Consider the following 21640-nt stretch of genomic DNA (forward strand, 5'->3'; position numbering starts at 1 on the left):
ACCTGCAGATTATTTACCTCAAATGTCATGGAGTCAAAACCAGAGATGTTCAGATGATGTTCAGAGATATTGGGCCTAGGCCCCTTGGTGGGGATCTCTATCTTGCTCCTCTGGCCAAAAAGAATGACTGGGTTTCCTGGAGTCTGAGCATCTGATGACTGAGAAAAGTCAATATCACATCAAGGCATCAGAAAGGTTCGAATGAGGTGAGGCCTGGGGCCCCTGGAGGCAACACTTGAGGTGTTTCCTCCCTTTCAGGATCATACAGGTGCTGACCCTGCTTCATCAGAGAGCAGGAGAATCAAGAGAGCATGGGGTTAGGCTAATACAGTCCACAAGTCCACAGTCGAGTGCAAGGTCAGCACAGAGGCATTCTCTCTGCAAGAGGGAGCACGCGTACCTGAGAGTGCTCGGTCACCAGTAGGACAGCCTCCCCCAGGATTGAGGCACAGAACCAGGCTCCAGCTCCTCGGTGACGGGTGAGGTGGTGGAGCACAGTGGCTCCCAGGCTGGCCGTGCGCCTCAGAAATACCTGGGGAGCATTACAAATAGGACAGATGCTCCAGCTCTGGGTTCAGCCCCTCCCAGTAGATTCTGATCCAGCCGGTGTGGAGAGGGTCTGGGGATCATCACTATTTCTGACAAGCATGCCTAACAAGTGGTTCCAGTACAGCTAGCAAGAGGACTTGACTTTGGGAAAAGAGAACTGGAGGTCAGGACCCCAGAATTCCAGTTCTGGGTCTGCAGTTCCTGGCTGTCCACCTCAGAACACGGCATTCATACTCTCTGAGCCTCAGCTTGCTCATATAGAAATGGAGAGGTGAAACCTAGTTGATGTCTACGGTCCCTTCCATGTCTTACATTCCGTGGTTCACAGTGTCGGTCAGCTTCCCGTGTAAGGCATGCGTAAATGCGCTCCCTAAGGTATAGAAACATTGAGAAAGTCCAAGTGAGGGTCCAGGTTGAGTGAAAGAGCCCTTGAATGTATGACCTCTCTGCTACCCGAGCCTCCAAATAGTCGCCAGTGGCCTTTGTTTCTTGGTCTGTGGGTTCCTCTGTTGTCCCTTTCCATACTGAATCCAGGCTGGCCTTTGTGACTAACACATTATAGCAGAAATGATGGCATGTGACTTCCAAGGTTTATAAAGGACCAAGCTGCTTGTGCCTGGGTCTGGTCCCTTGGATCACTCTCTTTGAGGGAAGGCAGATGCTACAGCGACCATCCAGATAAACCCTCACTGAAAAGGAAGTGAGGTCTCCATCAACCTTGGATGAAGTACTAGCCCAAGTCAAGCCTTCAGATGACTGCAGCCTGGCTGATAACTTGATTGCACCCTCAGAAGAGACCCTGAGCCGCCACCATCCAGCCAGATATCACTGAGTTCCTAACCCACAGAGAATGGAAGAGATAATACATGATCGTTGTTTTAAGCTATTAAGTTTGGAGACATGCTATGCAGCATTAGGTAACTAATACAGCCTCTTGTCATGTACTTTTGGTCTGTGACTGTGATATCTTGTGACAACTAGAACTTCAGGAGAGGTGACTACTGGAACAGTTGTGGGTTTTTTTTTCTTTGCCTCTCAGCTTCAATTCTACCTTTACCTGCTCTGCAATAATAGAGCTTAAACATTTTCCTATGCAGTGAACAAGATACAAAACTTAGCCAGTAGAGGGTGCTGCAGGGACATTGCAGGAGGAAGTGGGAGTCTCTTCCTGTTCCCATGTCCTGAGTTTTGCTTTCTCTTTGCCCTGTTGACTACTTTGTCAGCAACATGTGTGGGGGGACATTCAGTGGCCCTCTGCCTCAGTGGGGCACGGAGACTGTGAAGACCCTCAGCAAGCATATAGTCATGGCTCTGTCCCCAGGATGACCACCTAGCTGTGGCCTTCTCAACATGGACACTACACGTCCCAGGCCTGGCCAGCAAGCAGGCTTCTGGCAGCCCACCTCTCAGCAGACCCCTCAGTAGCCCTGACCACCTGCCCCCCGGGGGTGCTTTCCCACAGCCCTCCCATCATGAACACCGTACACTCCTAGTTGCACATCACCCTTCAAGCAACTGGGCTCCCAAGGCCCTGCCATCCTCTGCAACACCACCCTGCCAGCCACAGCCCACAGCCCCTGGGGCCTTTCCTATTTGTCCAGGGGTTGTTGGTCAGCTTCGGGCCAGGCCCCCCAGTGAACTTCTCAGCCACGCAGTGGGCTGTAACCACACCTTCCCCAGTGAGGTCTGCACAGTAGCCTCGAGAAGGGCCCCATTCACACCTTGTGAGTTTGTCCATCCATGGGAACTCTGCCTCAGCCCGGGGTATTCTTTAGGATTCTCTTTACATACCTATGATTATTCTCCCATTATAATGAATCACTTTTATGTGAAAATTATCCTGATTCCCCACACTGGCTCATGGCTGATAGAGGACAGAGCAAATACTGGAAATTCTACCAGAATTGAAGATCAATGTTCCCAAGTAAGAATAACAATAATAATAGTAATCTTTTAAAAAAGAAAACTTTAAATTAAAACTACCAGGTAGTTTCTATCTTCTGATTGACTTAAAATTGAGTGAACCACCCCATTCCGAATCCTTCTCTCCTGCCTGGAGACACCAAGGGCAAAAAGTGTTGTCTGGCCTACGGAACCAGGAAGAGAAATCAGGAGCCAGTTTTTCGGTCTCAGCCCTATTCTGTCCTAGGCCACAGGATCACCCGTCTGTGCTTCATTCTTCTCTGTTGGCAGATCAACAAGTTTTGCTTCTTCAGGCATTTGGTAGAAGAGGGTTGCCCTACAGTATCCAAGTTTACCTGTCTTTGGGCCATGCTAGCATCAGAGATTAACTATCACTTCTCCTAGGGACAGAATGTGATTGGTCCAGTTTGGGTCAGGTGCTCTTTCCTGGTCCAATCAGCTAAAGCTGAGGGTGCTGGGTCATGTGACACTATGTGGCTAATGGGCCCTTTCTATTAGTGAATGGAGAGTCACTTCTTAGAGAAGGGAGCTTGGGCCAGACACATGTCTCCAAATATGTCTTAACTATAGATGGCTAAATTTCCAACAGCCTTACAGCTCAGATCTGGAGATCCCGGACATTTGTCTTCTTCGAACTTCCACTGTATCTTCTCTTTGCTGTGTTGTTACAGGAATTGGAAATTGGGAAAAGTAGAAGGGAGGTGAGACAAAAAAGATGAGATAAATTATAGATCATTCCATTCACAGGGATGTTTGAACTCTGCAGAAACCTCTGTGTGCCCGATTCCCTTTGAGAAATGAAAACTTCACCCAGAGAAGAAAGCAACTAACCGTTTCAACCATTTCTTTCTCTGCATCAAGGAGGGGGAGTCAGGTCTTTTCTCCACCCCGCCCCCCATGCCTTCTAAAGTCCAACTTTCTGGCAAGAGGCACAAACAGAGAAGCCAGAACTGCCTCATGAAGTACTGACAGCTGAGTAGACAAGTTAGGAAGGAGAAAGGAGGGAGGGACTCTGGTGGGGTGCGAGCTGGCTCAAATAAAGCAAACGCGACAACTCAAAACTCCACGACAGTGGAGGCTTGAGTGATGGCAGGAGGCTCGGGACAGAGAAAAGTTTGAAAGGGTCTCTTCTGTAGGATGGCAGAGGGCAACAACCGCAGTGAAGGAAGACTTCCTGCGTGGTCCACCCCCAGCACTGTAAGCGCAATTCCTCTGAAAAGCGCAGAATGTCCGAAGGGAGTGGTTAGTATACACTGGCAGTGTGTATGCAGGATTAAACTGTTATTAAGCACCTCGTTAACGATGCTGGTCACAAAGCCAATAGTTTGAAATGAAAAGCTCTGCCTTGATTAACACTGTCACTGTAGCCGCTGACATATCAGCTGAACTGGAATCTCTGTGGCACAATGGGAGTCCCTTCAAACATACTTGGGGGAATTGGGGGACATTTACTTGGGGGTACTAATGACTTCAATTAAGACAGAGAACATTACTTAAGCCAAGCAAATAACCAGCTTCTACATATAGACATGTGAGGGGAGCCTTAATTACTTTCCTAATTACACTTCTCATCGTAAGTACCATTGATTTGGGTTGGTTAGTGTTTTGGTTGCTGTTTTTCTTACAAAGTGCGGTGTTCCTTACTGGGCGTGGGGTGAAGGGGGTGGCTAGAGTATGCACCCAGCCCTGGGCATTGGCAGAAAATGTGGCCCCAATACTTGTTGAGATACCAATGATTCCCTGGAGTCACTCCAGTAAGTCCTCTGTATAAAATACAGTCACAGTACCGGGAGTACTGAAATGTACATGTCTTTAGCCCTCCCCCACCCCAGTGTGTGAACTTACTACCTCAGTGATATGTGTAAGGCCTGCACAGGAGGTTCTCTCTGCTGTGTTACGTAGAAGAGGGCCTGGGAGGATAGAAGACTGGTCTGGTTTGATGTGGGGTGGGGAGGGGTGGGGCGAGCAGGGCTTAAAAGAGACTCACCAAATAAATGAGTGTCGCTTCAAATAACAAGCTACTAAGACATTGGGTAGATTTTTCACCATTGTGAATGCACTAGTGTGAGAAATTGTGAAATTTCCTTCTATAGAGATTCTTAACAAATGGAATCAATAACCCGCCTCCTCTGGGCTGTTTATCCTGGAACAGACTCCTAAGGAGTGACCAAGTTCACAAATTGGCCACCAGGGGTCACCAGGAGAATTGGAAGGGCTTCGGAGGCAAAGCCAGTTTCCTGTTCATCAGCAAAAAGAGCTGGTTTGTGGGACCTGGGTGCCCACACTCTTCTGTTGCTACGGGGACTTCTCCTTTAAATATTTAGGATTCCTTTTACATTTAGAATTTCTGTGTCCCTTCTTATAATTGTCGATGCTTGCTACACTACTCTTACCTATAGGTCCTTAATAGAGATTTTATTTTCTTTTTAATTAAATATACTAATGCTTATCAGTAGGCATTACTCATCTTTCAGGTATCATCTTCAATGTTAAGCTTCGACCAAGGCCTTTAAGTGTTTAATTTCTAGTCCCTGCATTACTCCCTCAGTGCACCCATTTCTTTAATTCCTTCTTTATTTCCTACCTCACCCAAAAAAATAATCAGATCTAACATTTAAATAAATGTGCCAGGCTCTATTTTAAGTGTTGTGCATACATATATATTCACTCTTCCGATCTGCACAAAGACCATATGAGGTAGATATTTTCAGTCTTTTTTATTTGTAAGCAGAGGACACTGGGGCACAGAGATGTTAAGTAACTTGCCCAAGGACACACAGCTGTAGAATGGCATAGGTAGAATTTAAACCTTGGCTGTCTGGTGCAAAAATCCGTGCTCTTACTCACCTGTCCATGAGTGGGAGTCGGTCTCCATCCCCAGCTCCAGACCAGTGCCTGTGGGCGGTCTGTGTCACACGTCCAGTGAGTTAATTCACTGTGGCAAATTCAGAGTAGCATACTCTTCAGCCCAGTGATAGGTACTGACAAGAAGAAATTTTCACAGCATGTTGTTAGGTGGATACAACAAATACAGAGTATTATTTATAGCCAGATCCTATTTTGGGAAGTATTTTTATATATAGTGTATATAATATCTACAAGATATGTATATATCAATATGTGGGGGAGTGAGTAGAGAAAAATCTGGAAGCCTAAACATTTCAGGATCTTCTTTAGGGAAAAGGACTGGTGAGGCAAGGGGAATATTTTTATACCTTATTTGAAAAAAAATTGTTAAGAATAAGTACTTTCTTTGTAACCTGCAATGTTTTATGTAAAATTTTTAGAACATTTGACAAAAGTCAATGCCCTATTTTTCTTGCTTCAACACACTCTCGAAATAGAGCCTCAAAACAATACATACTTTAAAAGTCCTAACTTTCGGAAAAACTGTAAATGAATTAAAGCAGGTTTTTGCTTTGTTTGCTCCCAAGCTTTGCAGTGTAGTTCCATTCGGGATGTCTTCGTGTATTCTTATTTTTTCCTAACTGAGGGACAGAGAGTGGGAGAAAGGCTGCGTTCTCACACCTGAGAGCTAAACACATCCCCTTAGCATTGTCACATAATAACTATGTCATTATTATGGACATAATTATTGCTGTATGTCATTACATTACAATGCCATATTATATTACAAAAGTCTGTGTACTGGGATATAACTCATTCTTGGGTTTTTAGCACTGAATGTGTACAACTTTACCTTCCAGAATCTGACTTTTGCATTTCATCCCAGAGAAGGGCGGGCAGTTTACGGGTTGGCTGGCCCATCGAGGAAGAAATATGTGTGCATGGAGTTTTCTTTAAAAATGGGCCTTTTCAAGGGTTGTTGAGCTCACTCGCATCCTTCAGGAAAGTAAATTTGAAGAGCAAGGTCAGCTGAGGTGAGAGGTGTATATGCAGATCTCTTATTATTTAAGCATTCCAAGAATGCAGTGCCCTGGGCTTGGAAGTTGCGTAATAAAGATGTTTGGCACTTAGGTGTTTGACTTGACTTTGTAGTGTGGCCTCTCAGGGTCAGGCTATTTTTCTGAGAGCTGGGAACTCCCTCTTTGTGCCAGGTCACAGGAAGGGACATGAAAAGCCCGGGGAGGGGAGGGTGGAGACCAAAGGGCCCAGACATCCAAGATGGAGGGCAAACCTCCCATCCATCGCCCTCCCAGATCCACAGACCTGCCTGCACATAGCTCTCGCCTGGGAGCTTTTAAAGAGACTAATGTCTCAGCCCTGGCCAGGTGGCTTAGTTGGCTAGAGTGTTGTCCTGATACCCCATGGTTGGGGGTTCAATCCCTGGGCAGGACACATACAGGAATCAACCAATGAATGCATGAATAAGTGGAACAAAAGAAATGGATGTCTCTCTCCCTCTCCCTTTTTTACCTCTCTAAAAATAAATTTTTTTTAAATAAATAAAATATAAAAAAGACTGGTGTCTGCTCAAACCAGACCAATTAATTCGGAATCCCTGGGATTTCAGCCTAAGCAGTTATTTTTTTTAAATCTCTCTAGGCTCTTTTAATGGGAGAAAAAGGCTGAGAACCACTGTCTCGCATGCAGCACACTGTGGCTTCTAGAAACTCATGTGCTCATTAGGAAGGAAGGAAGGAAGTGTGTGTGCTTTGGGGTGAGGGGGCTGGATGTCCACTGGATGGGTGGACTTGCCATATGTCATTCCCCGGAGGCCAGGACTAATTTCACACGGATTCCATTGTTTCTCCCCCTCTAATATTCTTCTACTGCTGCTGGAATACAAGTGGAATGTGGTCCTGGTGAGTGGTATTGAATAGCAAGTGATCGGATCTGAGGGGAGATAAAGATCACTTATGCAAATGAAATACACACCGTTCCTTCCACCCAGGCAGCTCAGGCAGACTGGCTGTATTTACTCAGCCCAGCAGAGTTTGCAGTGTCATGTCACGATGCGTTTTTTTTTTCACTGGGGCTCAGGCAAGCCGGTGAGGTGGGCACCATCGCCTTTTGATGGATGGGGAAACTGAGGGCTGGGACCCCACAGCTATTAGGCGACTAAGTAGAACCAGAACCCACCTGGCTACCCATTCCAGGGCTCACTTTGCTTCCCCGAAGCACCTTTAAAAGGCTGTCTTTGATTTTAATTCTTTCTTCTTCAACTTACAGGACAAGTCCCTAATTCTCTTGACTTTTTGTGAATATTTGCAACACTTGAGGCAAGAGGACCAACTAATAAAAAACTGACTAGGGAAGATGTCTGCCAAAGGAGCAAGGACAAACACCAAATTACCTGTTTTTCTTATTCTCTCATGTAGAGAGGGTTTACCTTAAAACCATCTACAAATTCCTAGTATTTGTCTATTATAGCAATAGCCAACACTTGCAGAACCTGAGTTATATGCTACTCACTTCTGAAAACTATTGTTTCATCATTAGTTTCATTTTTTTTCTGTGCAATGGCTCTAGTAGTGCTTGGTTGTCTTTAGCTGCATTCAAAACAGTTTTGTCAGAGTGTATTGTGACAGCTGTCATGTCAGCATGCATTTAAAAAACATCAAAATTGATGAATTTTTGTGTAGCCATTTTAATATTAAAGGTGGAAGAAAATAAGCAAATTTTTAGCATATTATGTTATGCTTTATTATTTTAAGAAAGGTAAAAATGCAAACTGAAACAAAAAAAGATTTGTGCAATGCATGGAGAAGGTGCTGTGACTGATCGAACATGTCAAAAGTGGTTTGCGAAGTTTCTTGGTCCTATTGACATTTTGGCCAAGTAATTCTTTGCTGTGGAGCCGTCTTATATGTTGGAAGGCGTTTAGCATCACCCCTGGCCTCCACCCACTAGAAGCCAATAGTGGGAGAGAGCTGACATACTCAAAATATCCAAATCAACAAAGTTATTGGTGAAAATGAAAAATGTGTCTTTGACTTTACAGAAAAAGCTAAGTGGACTTTTTGGCCAACCCAATAATTTGTTTAGTCCTCCTGACAACCACACGGCACAGGTGCTATGATGGATCCCCATTTTACAGCTGGGGAAACTGAGGTCTAGAGAGCCTAGGTAATTTGTCTAAAGACACACCGCTAGTGGATAGTAAAGTCCGGATTTGAAGCTAGTTTAGGGCAAGAGCTCACAGACCCATGCATTATACTGTGTTGACTCTCGGAGTACAGCCTGCTGATCTGAGTCCCCAGTCTGACTCTGGGCCCTGACCTTTTCTACCTGTTACCTTAATTATACTATTTGCACTGGCTCTGCTTTAATCATGCATTAGGGTTGTTCTAGGGGCTTTGAAAATAGTATCTCATTTAATTCCTTAATCCTGGAGAGTGGTCCCCACAGGTGGCTCCTGTTCTTACCACCACCTTTCTTTCAGCAAGGCACACTTAGTCCCTCTCCAAGGCTGCCACGTGACTCTATGTCCGACTTCTTGTGACCGAAGAAGAGAAGTCCTCAAGCCACTCTGTCCTCAGGGATCGAACCCCATACGGTCTCCTCTTCCTCCAGTCCGGGCAATGGCCTCCCAGATCACCTCCTCTTGACTTAGTCTTGCCTTCTGCCCACAGCCTTCTTGCAACCTCACGTAGACGGGGCCGGTTCTCTCAGACCTTCTCATGAAGTGCTGGTTTGTCTCAATGTTTGGGCTAAGTCAGAGCATGCAGCGTTCTGTTCTGGGCTGAAGCAATAGGATCCTCATTTTCAAAGCCTGGTTGACCAAACCTCACATGAGCCATGACGTCCAATGAGGGCTCACTGCCACGTTCTGATTTGAGCCTTGGGGAGGAGGCCACATGGACCACCTTTCACATTGCTCTGGAGGAGTCACTTTGCCAGGCAGCCTCTGCACCCACTGCTCTTATACCCAGTCCTCTTGTCTTAAAGATTTCCCCTGGCATTTCCTTCTATCGTCAGCATTGTTCCCTGGCTCCTGTGCACCCGGCTCCTTCTCTGCTTTCAGGGCTTACCTTAACTTTCAGGACATCACTGAGTCTTTCCCTGGTCAACGTTTCTAAAGGAAGGCCCTCTCTCTCCACCCTCAGCTACTCTTTTAACATCACCCTTATTTCTTATTCATACTCTTTAAACATCCTATTTATTTATTTACTTACATATTGTCTATACTCCCCATGAAAATGTAAGCTCAAAGAAGACAAGGAGTTTCCTTTTTCATTCATGTGGTGTATCTTTTTGCATGGTGTCTGACCAATAGCAGATGCTGAGTACCATTTTGCATGGTGCTTGGCCAGTAAGAGGTGCTCAACAAATATGGGCTGCATGAAAGAACTGAAGAATGCCCCTTTGTTGAGAGTGATGATGCTGACACTCCGGCGGCATCCCAACCCCATCAGGGACCGTTTCTTATTCACATCTCCCACCTCTCCTAGACAAACCTGGATGTTGCTTAGGGTTTTGTTGCTGTTGTTTTTGCATGGGCTCAGTGACACCAGGCCAGTCCACCGCCTCTCAGTGCCCTCATGTTGAATGACGTTGCTGTTGTCCTGGTGGACACCTTCTGAGTGTATAAAATCAGAAAAGCTCTTTGGGGCTCTCGGTGAAGAATGCAAACTGCCACTGAGGACGGTGGGTTCTTTGTGCCTCTTCGGAGATATGTTGGTCAAATGAAAGTTTAAATGCCTGAAAGACAATAACTGTGTCCTAAGCAGTATGCTGGGTGGTTAGGGACATACAAAGGCATGGCTTCTGCATTGCCATAGGTTTTCTGACTATTGGGGAGAAAAGATAATGGCACAAGAGAGACCCCAGGATGTGAGGCAAATACTAACTCAAAACTACAAAAGATGATGAGTACCTTGCTTGTCGTGGAGAGGGTCATCGGGGTCTGGGAAGCCTTTATGAGGTTTATTCAAGACAGAGAATTTGTGTGAATTTGCCAGAATGCACCCCACAGCCTTAGTACTCTGTGGGGTCACCATCCTCTCTGTCCCCTCCAGACAGAGTCATCGACTGCTCCAGTGGTTGTCTGGCTGCAGGGCGGGCCTGGAGTTTCGTCCTTGTTAGGACTCTTCGTGGAACATGGCCCTTACGTTGTCACAAAAAACCTGACCTGTGAGTATTGCTCGAACTTTATTTCCCTATGGAGAATTCTTCATCTGAACCTCTGTCTGCTCCAGGAATAATTTAGAGTGCACAACGAACCGCTAGGAATAGCTTAGCAGTTCCAGATTATGAAAACATGGCCTCCTGGCAATGTCTGCCCAGAAGGAGGGGCCAGCAGAGCTGGACTGCTCTCTCCCTCGAAATTTGGGTGAAAGGTTCTAAGCTATTTCCTTGCAGTCTGCTGCTAACTGAAAGCAATCTGGGCTTATGAAAACAGGTGGTACTTATTACTACGTAGGCAAGCTCTTGTGCATGGGCCTAATGGTGAATTATATCCCTAATTATTCATATGAACTGAACACTGTGTGGTTCAGTCACAAGTGATTGGATATCTCGGAAGCAGGAGACTGTGGGTGGGGGCTGGGGTGAAGGAAGGAGTGGAGGAGAAGCCACGCTGGCTATAACCCAGGTCTACCTTCATCTCTTTTTCGGGGGAAGATTGTTTACTTTCTCGAGGTTAGAATCTGGCAGGTGCACCAGCTGGTGACTCAGTGGGAATGTGTGTGTACGACTTCTGTTGAGGTTCTTCTTTTCAGCACTGGGTGGGAGGAAGAGGACCAGGAGGACCGGACGAGAGGGTGGTCCCTTGGAGGAAACAGATGGGTTTATTGAATGGGTGGTGGATGGGTGTTCTGCACAAACCAAGCTGCACACAGCTTTATTTCTAAGCTTCATCTTAGATGAAGAAACCCTCTGGGTAGGTAAGCACCAGAAGGTACTGGTGTCTTCTCCCACAGTGAGGGGACCAAGACGGCCGAGGGACACCAAGAGTGTGTCCATGTGGTGAGGACGGGTGGGCACACTGGGCTCCGGACCGGAACCTGGCCTTCAGTGGGAGGTTTGCTTGTGGCTCATTCTCAAACGTCTTCTCTGTCCTGCTAGTGGACATCCGAGACTTCGCTTGGACCTCCACCCTGTCCATGCTGTACATCGACAACCCGGTGAGTACCGAGGGCCTGCTAGGACAGCCGTGCTGGCCTCTCTGGTCTTTGTCCTTTGGATTATGTACATTTAAGAAGTAGGAAAACAAGGAAATGGAGATCTCATTTCTTTCTAAAATAGAATTTCATCTAGTAAAAATAATTTTAGATATTTAGTGTTTCTGGCATGCATCATTATATCTGGGTTTGGGGGGGTTTTGCCTGGTGTTTTGAGTCTTGTAAAACATCCTGCTCATTGAATAACACCACCCAAGATAAGGGCTTAGCTTCTTTCCAACATGATACAACTCCCCCACATCGGAGGTTATTACAGAGTGTCAGGACTCTGAGTCTTTCCCATAGAATTCTAGATAGAAAAAGTCAAAACTGGTCTTCTCCGCTTACCATCGCAAGCAGAATGCCTCATCTCTGAACAAAAAGTGGAATTCACCTTGGGAGCTCTTCTGAAAGTGAATCCAATAACCTGCCAAGTAGGACAGTAACTTTAAGATCAGCTTCTGCAGATAATTTGCCTCCTAATTTCTCTAACGTCTCTCACTTCCCAGATGACTCAGAAAGAAAACAGGTAAATAGGGAGAGAAAAATATCCCAACATCCTTGCCCTCTGACCCCCGACCCCATCAACCCTCCTCTTTCCTAGTCTGCAATTGCATAAAAGTTAAATTAAATTTCTTAATCCCGTGGGTGTTTCAGGGAAAAAAGTTATATTTGGTGGATAGTGCTTTTCTCATACAAATATTGATACAAAATACAGAATAGTTTCTTTATGCTCACAACTCAGTTGTCTATGAACTTCTAGGTATAAGGAAATACTACTTAAAAACTAATTCTTGTTTTATAGCCTCTTGTCTACTGAAGGGAAAGGGCTGAGTGGCCATATTCTTCACTAACAAGGAAATGCACACACACACACACACACACACACACGGTTTGTTAGCTCAGGACACCCATGTACCATCCAGGTTTCAGAGAGGACACAACCGAGACTCTTGATACTGCAGCATGGGCCAAGAAAAGGTGACATCCTCATCCCTAAATCAACATCTGGCAGGGGCCCCACTGTGGGATTGGACAGCCCAGCCACTGACCGAGGGCAGAGTTTTGTGCTGATGCTTTTTCTTTGGGTTGGAGGAGGGGAAGGAAAGTAGGAGGAAGGCAGCACCTTCCTGTGAGGGGATGGCAGAGATCCGAGGTCGGAGGCTGGGCTTTTGGGACAGGTCAGTTTCCTCCCAGTGCGGTAACTGTCTGTGGGGCTCCAAAGTATGTGTTCCTCTGTGTTTACACCTGCTTATTTATTTCACCTTCAGGTGGGCACAGGTTTCAGTTTTACCGATGATCCCCAGGGGTATGCCACCAACGAGGATGATGTGGCCCAAGATTTATTCAGGTAAAAGGCTCTGGCTGTCTCGTAACCTTCTGCAGACCAAACACTTCTCTCTTTCAACAGATACGTTCTTTCGGTAGTAGAAGTATTACTGGCTGGTCCTCCTAGTCTAATTCCTAAAGACATTTTCAGAATACTTCTTCATGAGGAGTATACACACACACACAGCCTATTTTCCACCTTGTTACATTATCAATGGCAACTGTAAAAGTGGCCAGCAGAGAAAGTAACAAGGACAGCTGAAATCTTAAACAGGGGAAATCCTTAAGAAAACAATGGAAATGCTGAAAGGTTTATATGATCTGAAGAGAAAGAGGGAGAATGGGAGGGAAAAGGTACAGGGAATAAGAAGCATAATTGGTAGGCATAAAATAGACAGAGGGAGCTTAAGAACAGTATAGGAGATAGAGAAGCCAAAGAACTTATAGGTACCACCCACGGACATGAACTAAGGTCGGGGGAGGGGAGTGCTGGAGGGCCAGGGGGTAGGGCAGAGGGGGCATAGAGAGGGTAAAAAACTGGGACAACTGTAATAGCATAATCAATAAAATATACTTTTTAAAAAGAAACAATGGGAATGGAGCAGAATTATTCAACCAAAGACGATCTTCAAAACTTTCAACCAGATGCCCGAGAGGTCTCTGCTTGCCTCCCAACATTATGTTTAGCTCCGCATCCGCCAGGAAGCAACATCTCGGGTGTTTGTTTTCTTTCCCAGCATTCCTCCTTCTGTGACCCTCAGACGCAGTTTTTCGTCCTCTTGCTTCTCATGACTCTCCAGGCTGACAGCTCAGCTCATCAGCTAGTTTCTTCCCTTCATCTTACAAAATTATTGTTTTATTAAAAAAAAAAGGAAGGTTCCCTAGCTGGCGTAGCTCAGTGGATTGAGTGCTGGCCTTTAAATCAAAGGGTCACTGGTTTGATTCCCAGTCAGGGCACATGACTGGGTTGTGGGCCAGGTCATCAGCTAGGGGTATGCAAGAGGCAACTGATTGATTTATCTTTCCAACATCGATGTTTCTCTCCTTCTTTTTCCCTCCCTTCCCCTCTCTCTAAAAATAAATACATAAAATATTTTATAAATGGAAGAAAAATGAAGTTATAGCCCTGGCTGGTGTAGCTCAGTGGATTGAGCGCAGGCCTGTGAACCAGAGGATCACAGTTTGATTCCCAGTCAGGGCACATGCCTGGGTTGCAGGCCAGTTCCCAGAAGGGGACTCACAAGAGGCAACCATACATTGATATTTCTCTCCCTCTCTCCTTCCCTTCCTGTCTAAAGATAAATAAATAAAATCTAAAAAAAAATGAAGTTATAAGCCTAATCAAATAGTACACATATATCGTTTCTTCCTTCTTTTTCTTACATTATTACAGCTATTTTTAGTACCCTTTTTAAAAAAATAAATGACCTTTTATATTCACATTTTTCCAGCCTGTGAATTACTACTAGTGACCAAGTCCTGAGTTCCTTCCGACCACTAGGCCACCCCTCTTTACGCATCATGGGAACTTACATGAAAATCACCCTAGTGGCCAGAAGGAGCTAACCAGCCCCTCTGACCAACCTCCCCCAAACATTCACTCTGCTAATTACTTGGGGAGCCAACTGCAACCGAGCCCAAAAGTGAAAGTGAATCCAATCAAGTCAGAGGTTTTTTATCTCTGACAAAAAAGCCTTCCGTTGTATTCTTTGTCCCCAAGGCAGGTGGCTGTGGGAGAGAGGAAGTGGGACCTTCCCTGCCTTTCTGCCGGCGACATCACTCTCTGCTCTGCTTCCTGACCCAGAAAAGAATGCAGCTGTTGTCCCGTGATTTGCACACTTTCATTCCATTTCCAGGGGCATGCATAGGACCCCACACTTCTGTTGCCCGGTACCCGGATCCCTGGAGCAGGCTGGGCAGATACTGGAAGAGGCTCCCTCCCCACTCAGGCTCACACCCCATCCTCAGATATGATCTCCAAGTGCACTTCCAAGTGTACTCAAGTGCTGGGTCGTTCTCATTTGTGTGAACTGTGGGCTCTCATTTGTTCAGATGGGAAACCTCCTTTTCTCCCCTATCCAACACCCCCACCCTCTTTTGGTTTAAATCCAAACCAGCTTAGTTGTTTGACTAGCAAACACCCCCAGGGCGGAGGTTCTGTAGTAAACCCACCAATCCCCTCAAAGCCAGGGGCTGCAGCCCTGCCATTCCCCTTCTGGCTCTCCTTCCCCTCCCCTCCCCCAAGATGATCACAGCTCCCAGTGGCCCCTCCGTGTGGCTATCTACTGCTGACATGTGGTACATCTCCTCTCGCATGGCATGTAAAGAGAACCTATTTCAAAGCACCCATTGTTTATAGCTGTTTGAGTTCTTTTCGCTTCAGGCCCTTAGAACTGAAAAATAGCTAATCAAGAGCAGTGCAGAAAACTGATTTCAGCTGTTTCCTCTCTCGTTTACACTATTTGTTTCCTCTCTCCAGCTCTCCAGATGGGTGGTTGGAATAAAAAGGTCGCTTTGGAACCTGCACGTGGGCTACTGCAGGTTTAAAGAGTAAACCTTTCTTCTCTCCGTTTGAAAACCATCTTTCTTTTCTTCCGAAAGTCCCCTTTCTTTTGGCCATGAATAGTGCCTGGGGAAAAGAGAAGCCTCACAGGGCACCCAACATTCAGGCTGCTTTTCTGTGTGCTTGGAAAGGCAATGTTTTTACTAACAAGATGTTTAAATGTTCTTCTTGGTTTCTCTTTTCATACTTGGATTGGCCTATTGAGCCACAATGCCTCTCTGGTTCAGAAAAATAATAAATGAACTAAAGAATCATACATTTACTAACTTTGGCTTGGAGAATAGCAACCGGTGCCCTCCCCCTCTGCCACTGCGTATCTGTTGCTACCCCGGGCGCGCGTTCCGGGGCTGGGGTACAGAGTGAGGGAGCCCCTGCCCGCCTGCGTGATGTGCCTGCCGTGGCTTTTCCACAGCCACATGGACATGGTGCTGTCATCCCACCCCACGTATTAGGGTAGCATGAGAAACAGTATCTACTGCTACCCAAAGCTGCACAGCCGTGTGACTGTGAGACAGGTTTCATATATTAAATGAGAACATGGCCTGACACTCACAGGCCCGAGAAGGTCATTCACGCCTGGCCGCACCACAAGGCAGAGTGAATGAATGTAGCGGGTGGTTTCCTGTCTGTGGTCCCTGGCAACGGAACAAAACCATCAAGATCCTTGTTGCTGAGCTTGTTTGGGTCAAACTGCCAGTGACTAAAGCTGCCCCTTGTTTGGGTTTTGTATTATGGAGCTTTTGCGTAGATTATTTTAACCTCGATCCTCCCGAATGTCATGAATTTATTATGCCTCTGACACTATTCTCTTCAACCTGACCCATCCCACTTCCGTCTTCTGGTCTCTAAAGCGCTATGATTTTCACACACCTTCTCTTTTCACATACCCAACCCACCATCATCCCTTTTTGGGCCTGTGGCGCAATTTTCTGCTCGTCATTTTCTCTTATAAGTTCTGTCTCTTCCTGATGTCTCTCTGCTACCAGGCAGCTTCTGACTAACATTCTAATTATTACTTGGCTCAACGCCAGCGAGGTTGCCAAATGGAATTGCCTGGAAGAGGCATGATTCCTGATGCCGGAATACACGTGCGGAGGGCACGCACATGCACACACATTTGTGTGTATTGTGTATTATGTATTTTAGGAATTCTGCTTCTAAAATTTGAAATTTTATGTGACCATCCTTTTAAATTATATTTTTAGGCAAAGCTTCATCACATAACAAGAAGAGTCCTTGACTAAAAGCCATATGGAAATCTAACTCACTAGATTTAACTTTTTCATTTTTCAATCCCATTTAAGAAAGGCCTACCCAAGGCTTGCTATAATTAGCCTTTTTCTTTTTGTTCTGATCTTACTGTGAAGTTGAAATTCTATAACTTCTTTAAGTGGGGGCTTGCTTTGCACACTTCAGCTAGAGAATGCTGGCATACTTTGAGCGAGAAGCAACTAAGATTGCCAAAATAAATGCCCAGTGAAATCTGAATTTCAGATAAACAACGAATAATTTTTTTAAAATCTAAGTATGTCCCATGCAACATGTGGGACATGCTACTTATGCTAAAAGATTATTGGTCGCTTATCTAAAATTCTAATTTAGTCGGCTGTCTCATATTTTTATTTGCTAAATCTAGCAACCCTAACAACTCTCCAGCAAATTCTCCAAGCCAACAAGTTTTAAGCTAAGGCACATGGCTTAATTAAAATGCACTATATTAAATTATCTATTGCCTTTCCAATTAGCAGGAAGAAAGGGAAGTCATTGTTTCAGCCTGAAGTATAGAGAGGGAAGGGGGAAGGATCAACTCCTATTTTTATCTCCTCCAAAGACAGCTTATTGTCAACACTAAAATGTAAGCTATATAATGCAGCTTCCCAGACTGGTTACCGCAGAGACTTTACTTACCATAAATAATAAATAGAGAAATACACCAAAACTCTTCAGTAGTGTTTAATGGTGGGTTTTTACAGAGCCTTTGAAAATTAAGTACAGCCAGGATCTTGGTGGTTGTAATGGCCCAGTTTTGCCTCTCTGTAACCCTTGAACTTGCTCCTCTTTCTGATTTTGCAGGGCCTCCTGGTCTTTCATCTTTACTGGGTGGTTCATGGCTTTTAGTCCCTCAGCAGGAAGCTGCCACAAAAACCCTTCTCAGGCGATGCAATCTGGGTGAAAACATTCGTAGAGCTTCTGAGTTTCACACGTTTTGTTTCCTTAAGTCCATTTAAATCTATTTCAGCATAACTCACCCAAGTGGCTTTGGCATTCTTCAGTAAAGGTGATTTTTTTTTCGAGCCTGGAAGCCATTGTGCATCTTTTTCCATATCTGTGGCCTTTTGGTGGTTTCCTTTAGACTACAGTCATTTTACAGCTTTTCTGTTCCTCAGTTATTAAATCCCTGAAATTCTGGGATCCCCATCAGAAATGTTCACGGTTGCCCACAGGGAGAGGCCAGTAAGCAACAAAGTCCCCATCACCTCACCACAAACCTGGGTCAATGGGGTCATAAGGTGTGCAGAACTGCCTCCAAGAATCGCTAAATAGAAGGTGAAAGCCTGTATCGTTTGGCTCAAGGGTCCCCTGAACAAGTAAATTGTCCCAGTTGGTAACCCAGAGATCCAGAAACCTGCCCGGAGGATTGACGTCCACGTGTCTTAACTTCTTAGTATCACAAAGCAAGACCACAATTTTTTCTAACCATCCACAGAGTATGACGTGTTACGCACAAGAAACTTGGACAAAGAATGCCTACAGGAGCTTATACCATAATGATATCTTATCTCAAGTTTGAAAAGTATCGTCCAAGGCGTAGACGTGCCCAGCATGGAGTCTTTCCAATTTCACTAATTTGTATCACTGTTCTTTTTTGCAGTGCACTGATTCAGTTTTTCCAGTTATTCCCTGAATTCCAAGAGAATGACTTTTACGTCACGGGGCAGGTGAGTTGAAGTAATGTTTTCTTGTGTGATTCCAACATCACGAGGACTGAAATATATCATGACACTTGTAGTGTGTTCATTTAGAATGTGCACGCACACACAATTATTAATTCAGCCCATACCGAATGTTCTCCAGTTACCCCTCTAAGTTTATTCCGTAACATTGCTTTTTAAATGTAGGGCTCAATAATGGTTCATATATCACAATGGGCTGTCATGCCTAAGTGCCCTCACCTTTGTTGTTATTGTCATTCATGATTATCCTTTTGAAGAGCCTAGGCCATGTGGTTCATAGAATGTTCTATTTTTCCAAATTTGTCTGATTCTTTCCTTCACACTTAGATTTGGAGGAAACATTTCGGCAAGAACACAACTTAGATGCTGTTGTGTACTTTCTACGTATCATGTCAGGAGGCACGTAACGTCCATTTGTCCCCTTGTGGGTAATGTCACTGCGTCCCTTCTGCTCCATGTAATAACTGATGGAGACAGGAATCATCAGTGGATGCTAAAAGTACTGGGTGACAGATTGAGGGGGGAACAGATATTCACATGCTCCCAGATTATTTATTAATTTCAAAAGGAAAAAGGTACCTTTCCAATGGCAAGATATGGCACATACCAGATTTTTCTGATCCATCTTCCTACGGATAGTGTCTGTCAGCCTTCGGAACAGGTCTTTCACCCCTACTCTTCTCTGTTTTTCACACTGTAAAATATCACTGTGGACTCATGCATTGTTATTTCTGTCTGGTGTGTTTAACTTGGCTGCTCTCATTGTTGTTTTGGATGCTCACCTTATCCCATATTTGGTCCACGGAAGCCCCTCTGTCTGGCTCCTACATCCTTCCTGACAGGTAGTTTCTGAGTACATCCTTGCTTTTTGGCACACATCTGCTTCTAGGATTATCTTGTGCTTTCCCCGTCCTAGCCCTGGAATCAAGGAACCTTGGTTCATCTTCATGGAAATTGTGATTTAGAAACCAAGACTTCAGCACTAAGTGTGCCCATTGGCACTGGGATGCAGTTTCTTCTAGACTTGGTGTTTGGGCAAAGGTAGGAACACAATGACCTCGTACCAATACCCATCACTCTAATTCAACCTCACAAGGTCTCTCTCCCCCACTCTGTGTTTGTGTGCACCTTGGTTCACACTGAGGACTGGGGTTCCCGACAGTAGCAGTGTATGCATTCTCCTGCTCAGTCCTATAACAAGTGCAAAGTGATTTCAGAATTACCACCTCAGTACCGCTACAGCAAGAGATCTCCAAGCTATAGTCAATATTTTTCGCTGTGATTATTTTTATCATGAGACTATTGTTCCACTACAGGTCTAAAAACAAGGGCTATGTGTAAAAGTTATAAAAATTGATTCTATTTTTAGGATGATCATGTTATAATTTAATGTACAGGTGCACTCATTATGTTTGTTTCAATTAGTTTGGTTTTTTGGTTGGTTGTTTTTTTCCTGCATTTAAGTTTAAGGTTATTTCAAAAATGTAGAGAAATCCATATTTTGGAAACACAAAAATGTCTGAGTGCTAGGAATACAGTTGTGAAGAAAACAGGAGAAGTTCTCTGCCTTCCTACATCCTAGAGGTGAAGACAGAGATAAATAAAAATGTAAATATGCACTGTGCAGTCACCCAGTGGTAAGGGTCATGGCAAGGACAAAACTGGGTAAGGGTCAAAGAGCCAAGGAGGTGCCACTTAGGGCATAATGGTCCGAAAAAGGCTCTCTGATAGGGTGACAACTGAGCAGCGTCCTGAGTGATGTAGTGGAGTGATGACTGGAGTGTCTAAAATTAATAACTGAGGTTGGGGGATGGAATACACAAATTGGCCAGAGTGGGGCCTGAGGCCCACCGCAGCGCCCCGGGAGATGAGGCATTGTGGTGGGGCACTCACCCTCTGAACTCCCGGGCTCAAGAGTGGGAGACCAGTGGTCCCCACAGGAAGATCTGAGTGATGATACCTGAGGAGAGGCTAGACAGATCCTGGGCAAGCTAAACCACAGATGTCCACTGGAAGGAAGTCAAAGCAGAAAACGGTCTTCACTTTCCAAGGAAGTGGCAAGCTAATGAAACTAGGAACTCCATTTTCTTCAGTCTGCTTTCTTTTCTTTCTAAGCTCTTTCGAAAGGACTTTCTCACTGCTTATTTTTTAAGCCAGTTTTCCAGCCAGGAGTATTTGGGATCTCTACCAGTAGTTCTCTGCTATTCCTTGCCTTTTAAACTATCTCAGAAGCAGGTTGGGGAAAAGGGCAGGAAGAGACACTCCTATCGTTTTTAGTAGCAACCTTGGAAAACACCCAGTCTCCACCTTCAACAGAAGAGTGATCTACTTAGGGTGTAATTCCTTGTCTTGCAAATAATGCGGCAATGTTGTTAACCATGATGTTGAATTCTCAGCAAAGCTGCCAAATTCCGGATGGAAAATTTGTCTATTTCATGTCTGCCTGCTGGTTTCCACGGGTATAATTTCCAAATGTGTGTAGGAAAGAGCAATTTTACTTGTATGTTCTTTGTTGCTAGGATGAATACTTTTAAGGAAACCTGGGCCTTACAAGTGATGCAGGATGCTGTGAAGGAGGGCAGGCAGGGCCTGGGGTGGAGAGGCAGTTGCCAGGCAGCAGTGCCTTCCTAAGAACTACACGGGATACGTCAAAGCGGGGGGCGCACGCCCTTCTAGAAGGAAGAGCACTGAATAATGCCCTGATGGTTTATTATTACTAGAATGCTACGTTTCGGCAGCCTAGTTTGTTCCATCTGGCCTTCTGTTTAAAGGCAGAATGGATAAGTGGGAGGCGTTCTGGATAAATAATCAGGAGACCTGAGATTCATTGTGGGCTTTGCCTCTCTCTGGATGATTCCAAACATGTTCTTTAATGTCTCTGGGCTTCTGCTTTTCATCTTAACATCAGAGGGATTGGTTTGTAAATTAAATCACTTCCAGGGCTATTTCGCTTTACTAGACATTCAACTGAAGTTCCCTAGATGTACTCTTAAAACATCTGTGTATAATTGCAGTCTTAACATACGCCACCCATCCTTCCTCTTCCTACCACCAGAAAAAGAAAAAAAATCGTAATAGATTTTTCAAGAGGGGGAAATCTTTTCTATTCCGAACCCTTCATTTCCTCATGCTCCCAGGGCAAGTAAAGAAATGGGGCTACTCAATGTGTAGAATCATCCTTGGAAAATAAGCACATAAACTAAGGAAGGGTGTTCTGCTTCTCAGTGCAAATGTACTAGGACCTAAATACCCTTGAC

The 21640-nt window shown here is 45.0% G+C and overlaps 1 protein-coding gene across 1 annotated transcript in view; it reads left to right on the forward strand.

Annotated features, from left to right (window-relative positions):
• The window catches only part of CPVL (carboxypeptidase vitellogenic like), a 103965-nt gene that overhangs the window by 28918 nt on the left and 53407 nt on the right, over positions 1–21640 (forward strand). The window contains exons 4-7 of the mRNA XM_037041233.1: positions 10395–10509; positions 11443–11501; positions 12809–12888; positions 18302–18368. Of these exons, the coding sequence (XP_036897128.1) occupies positions 10395–10509; positions 11443–11501; positions 12809–12888; positions 18302–18368 (321 nt within the window). The remainder of the gene's footprint in view (positions 1–10394; positions 10510–11442; positions 11502–12808; positions 12889–18301; positions 18369–21640) is intronic.

This window comes from Sturnira hondurensis, unplaced genomic scaffold, assembly GCF_014824575.4.
Source record: "Sturnira hondurensis isolate 20B ecotype Veracruz unplaced genomic scaffold, ASM1482457v3 Scaffold0002840, whole genome shotgun sequence".
Lineage (NCBI taxonomy): Eukaryota > Metazoa > Chordata > Mammalia > Chiroptera > Phyllostomidae > Sturnira > Sturnira hondurensis.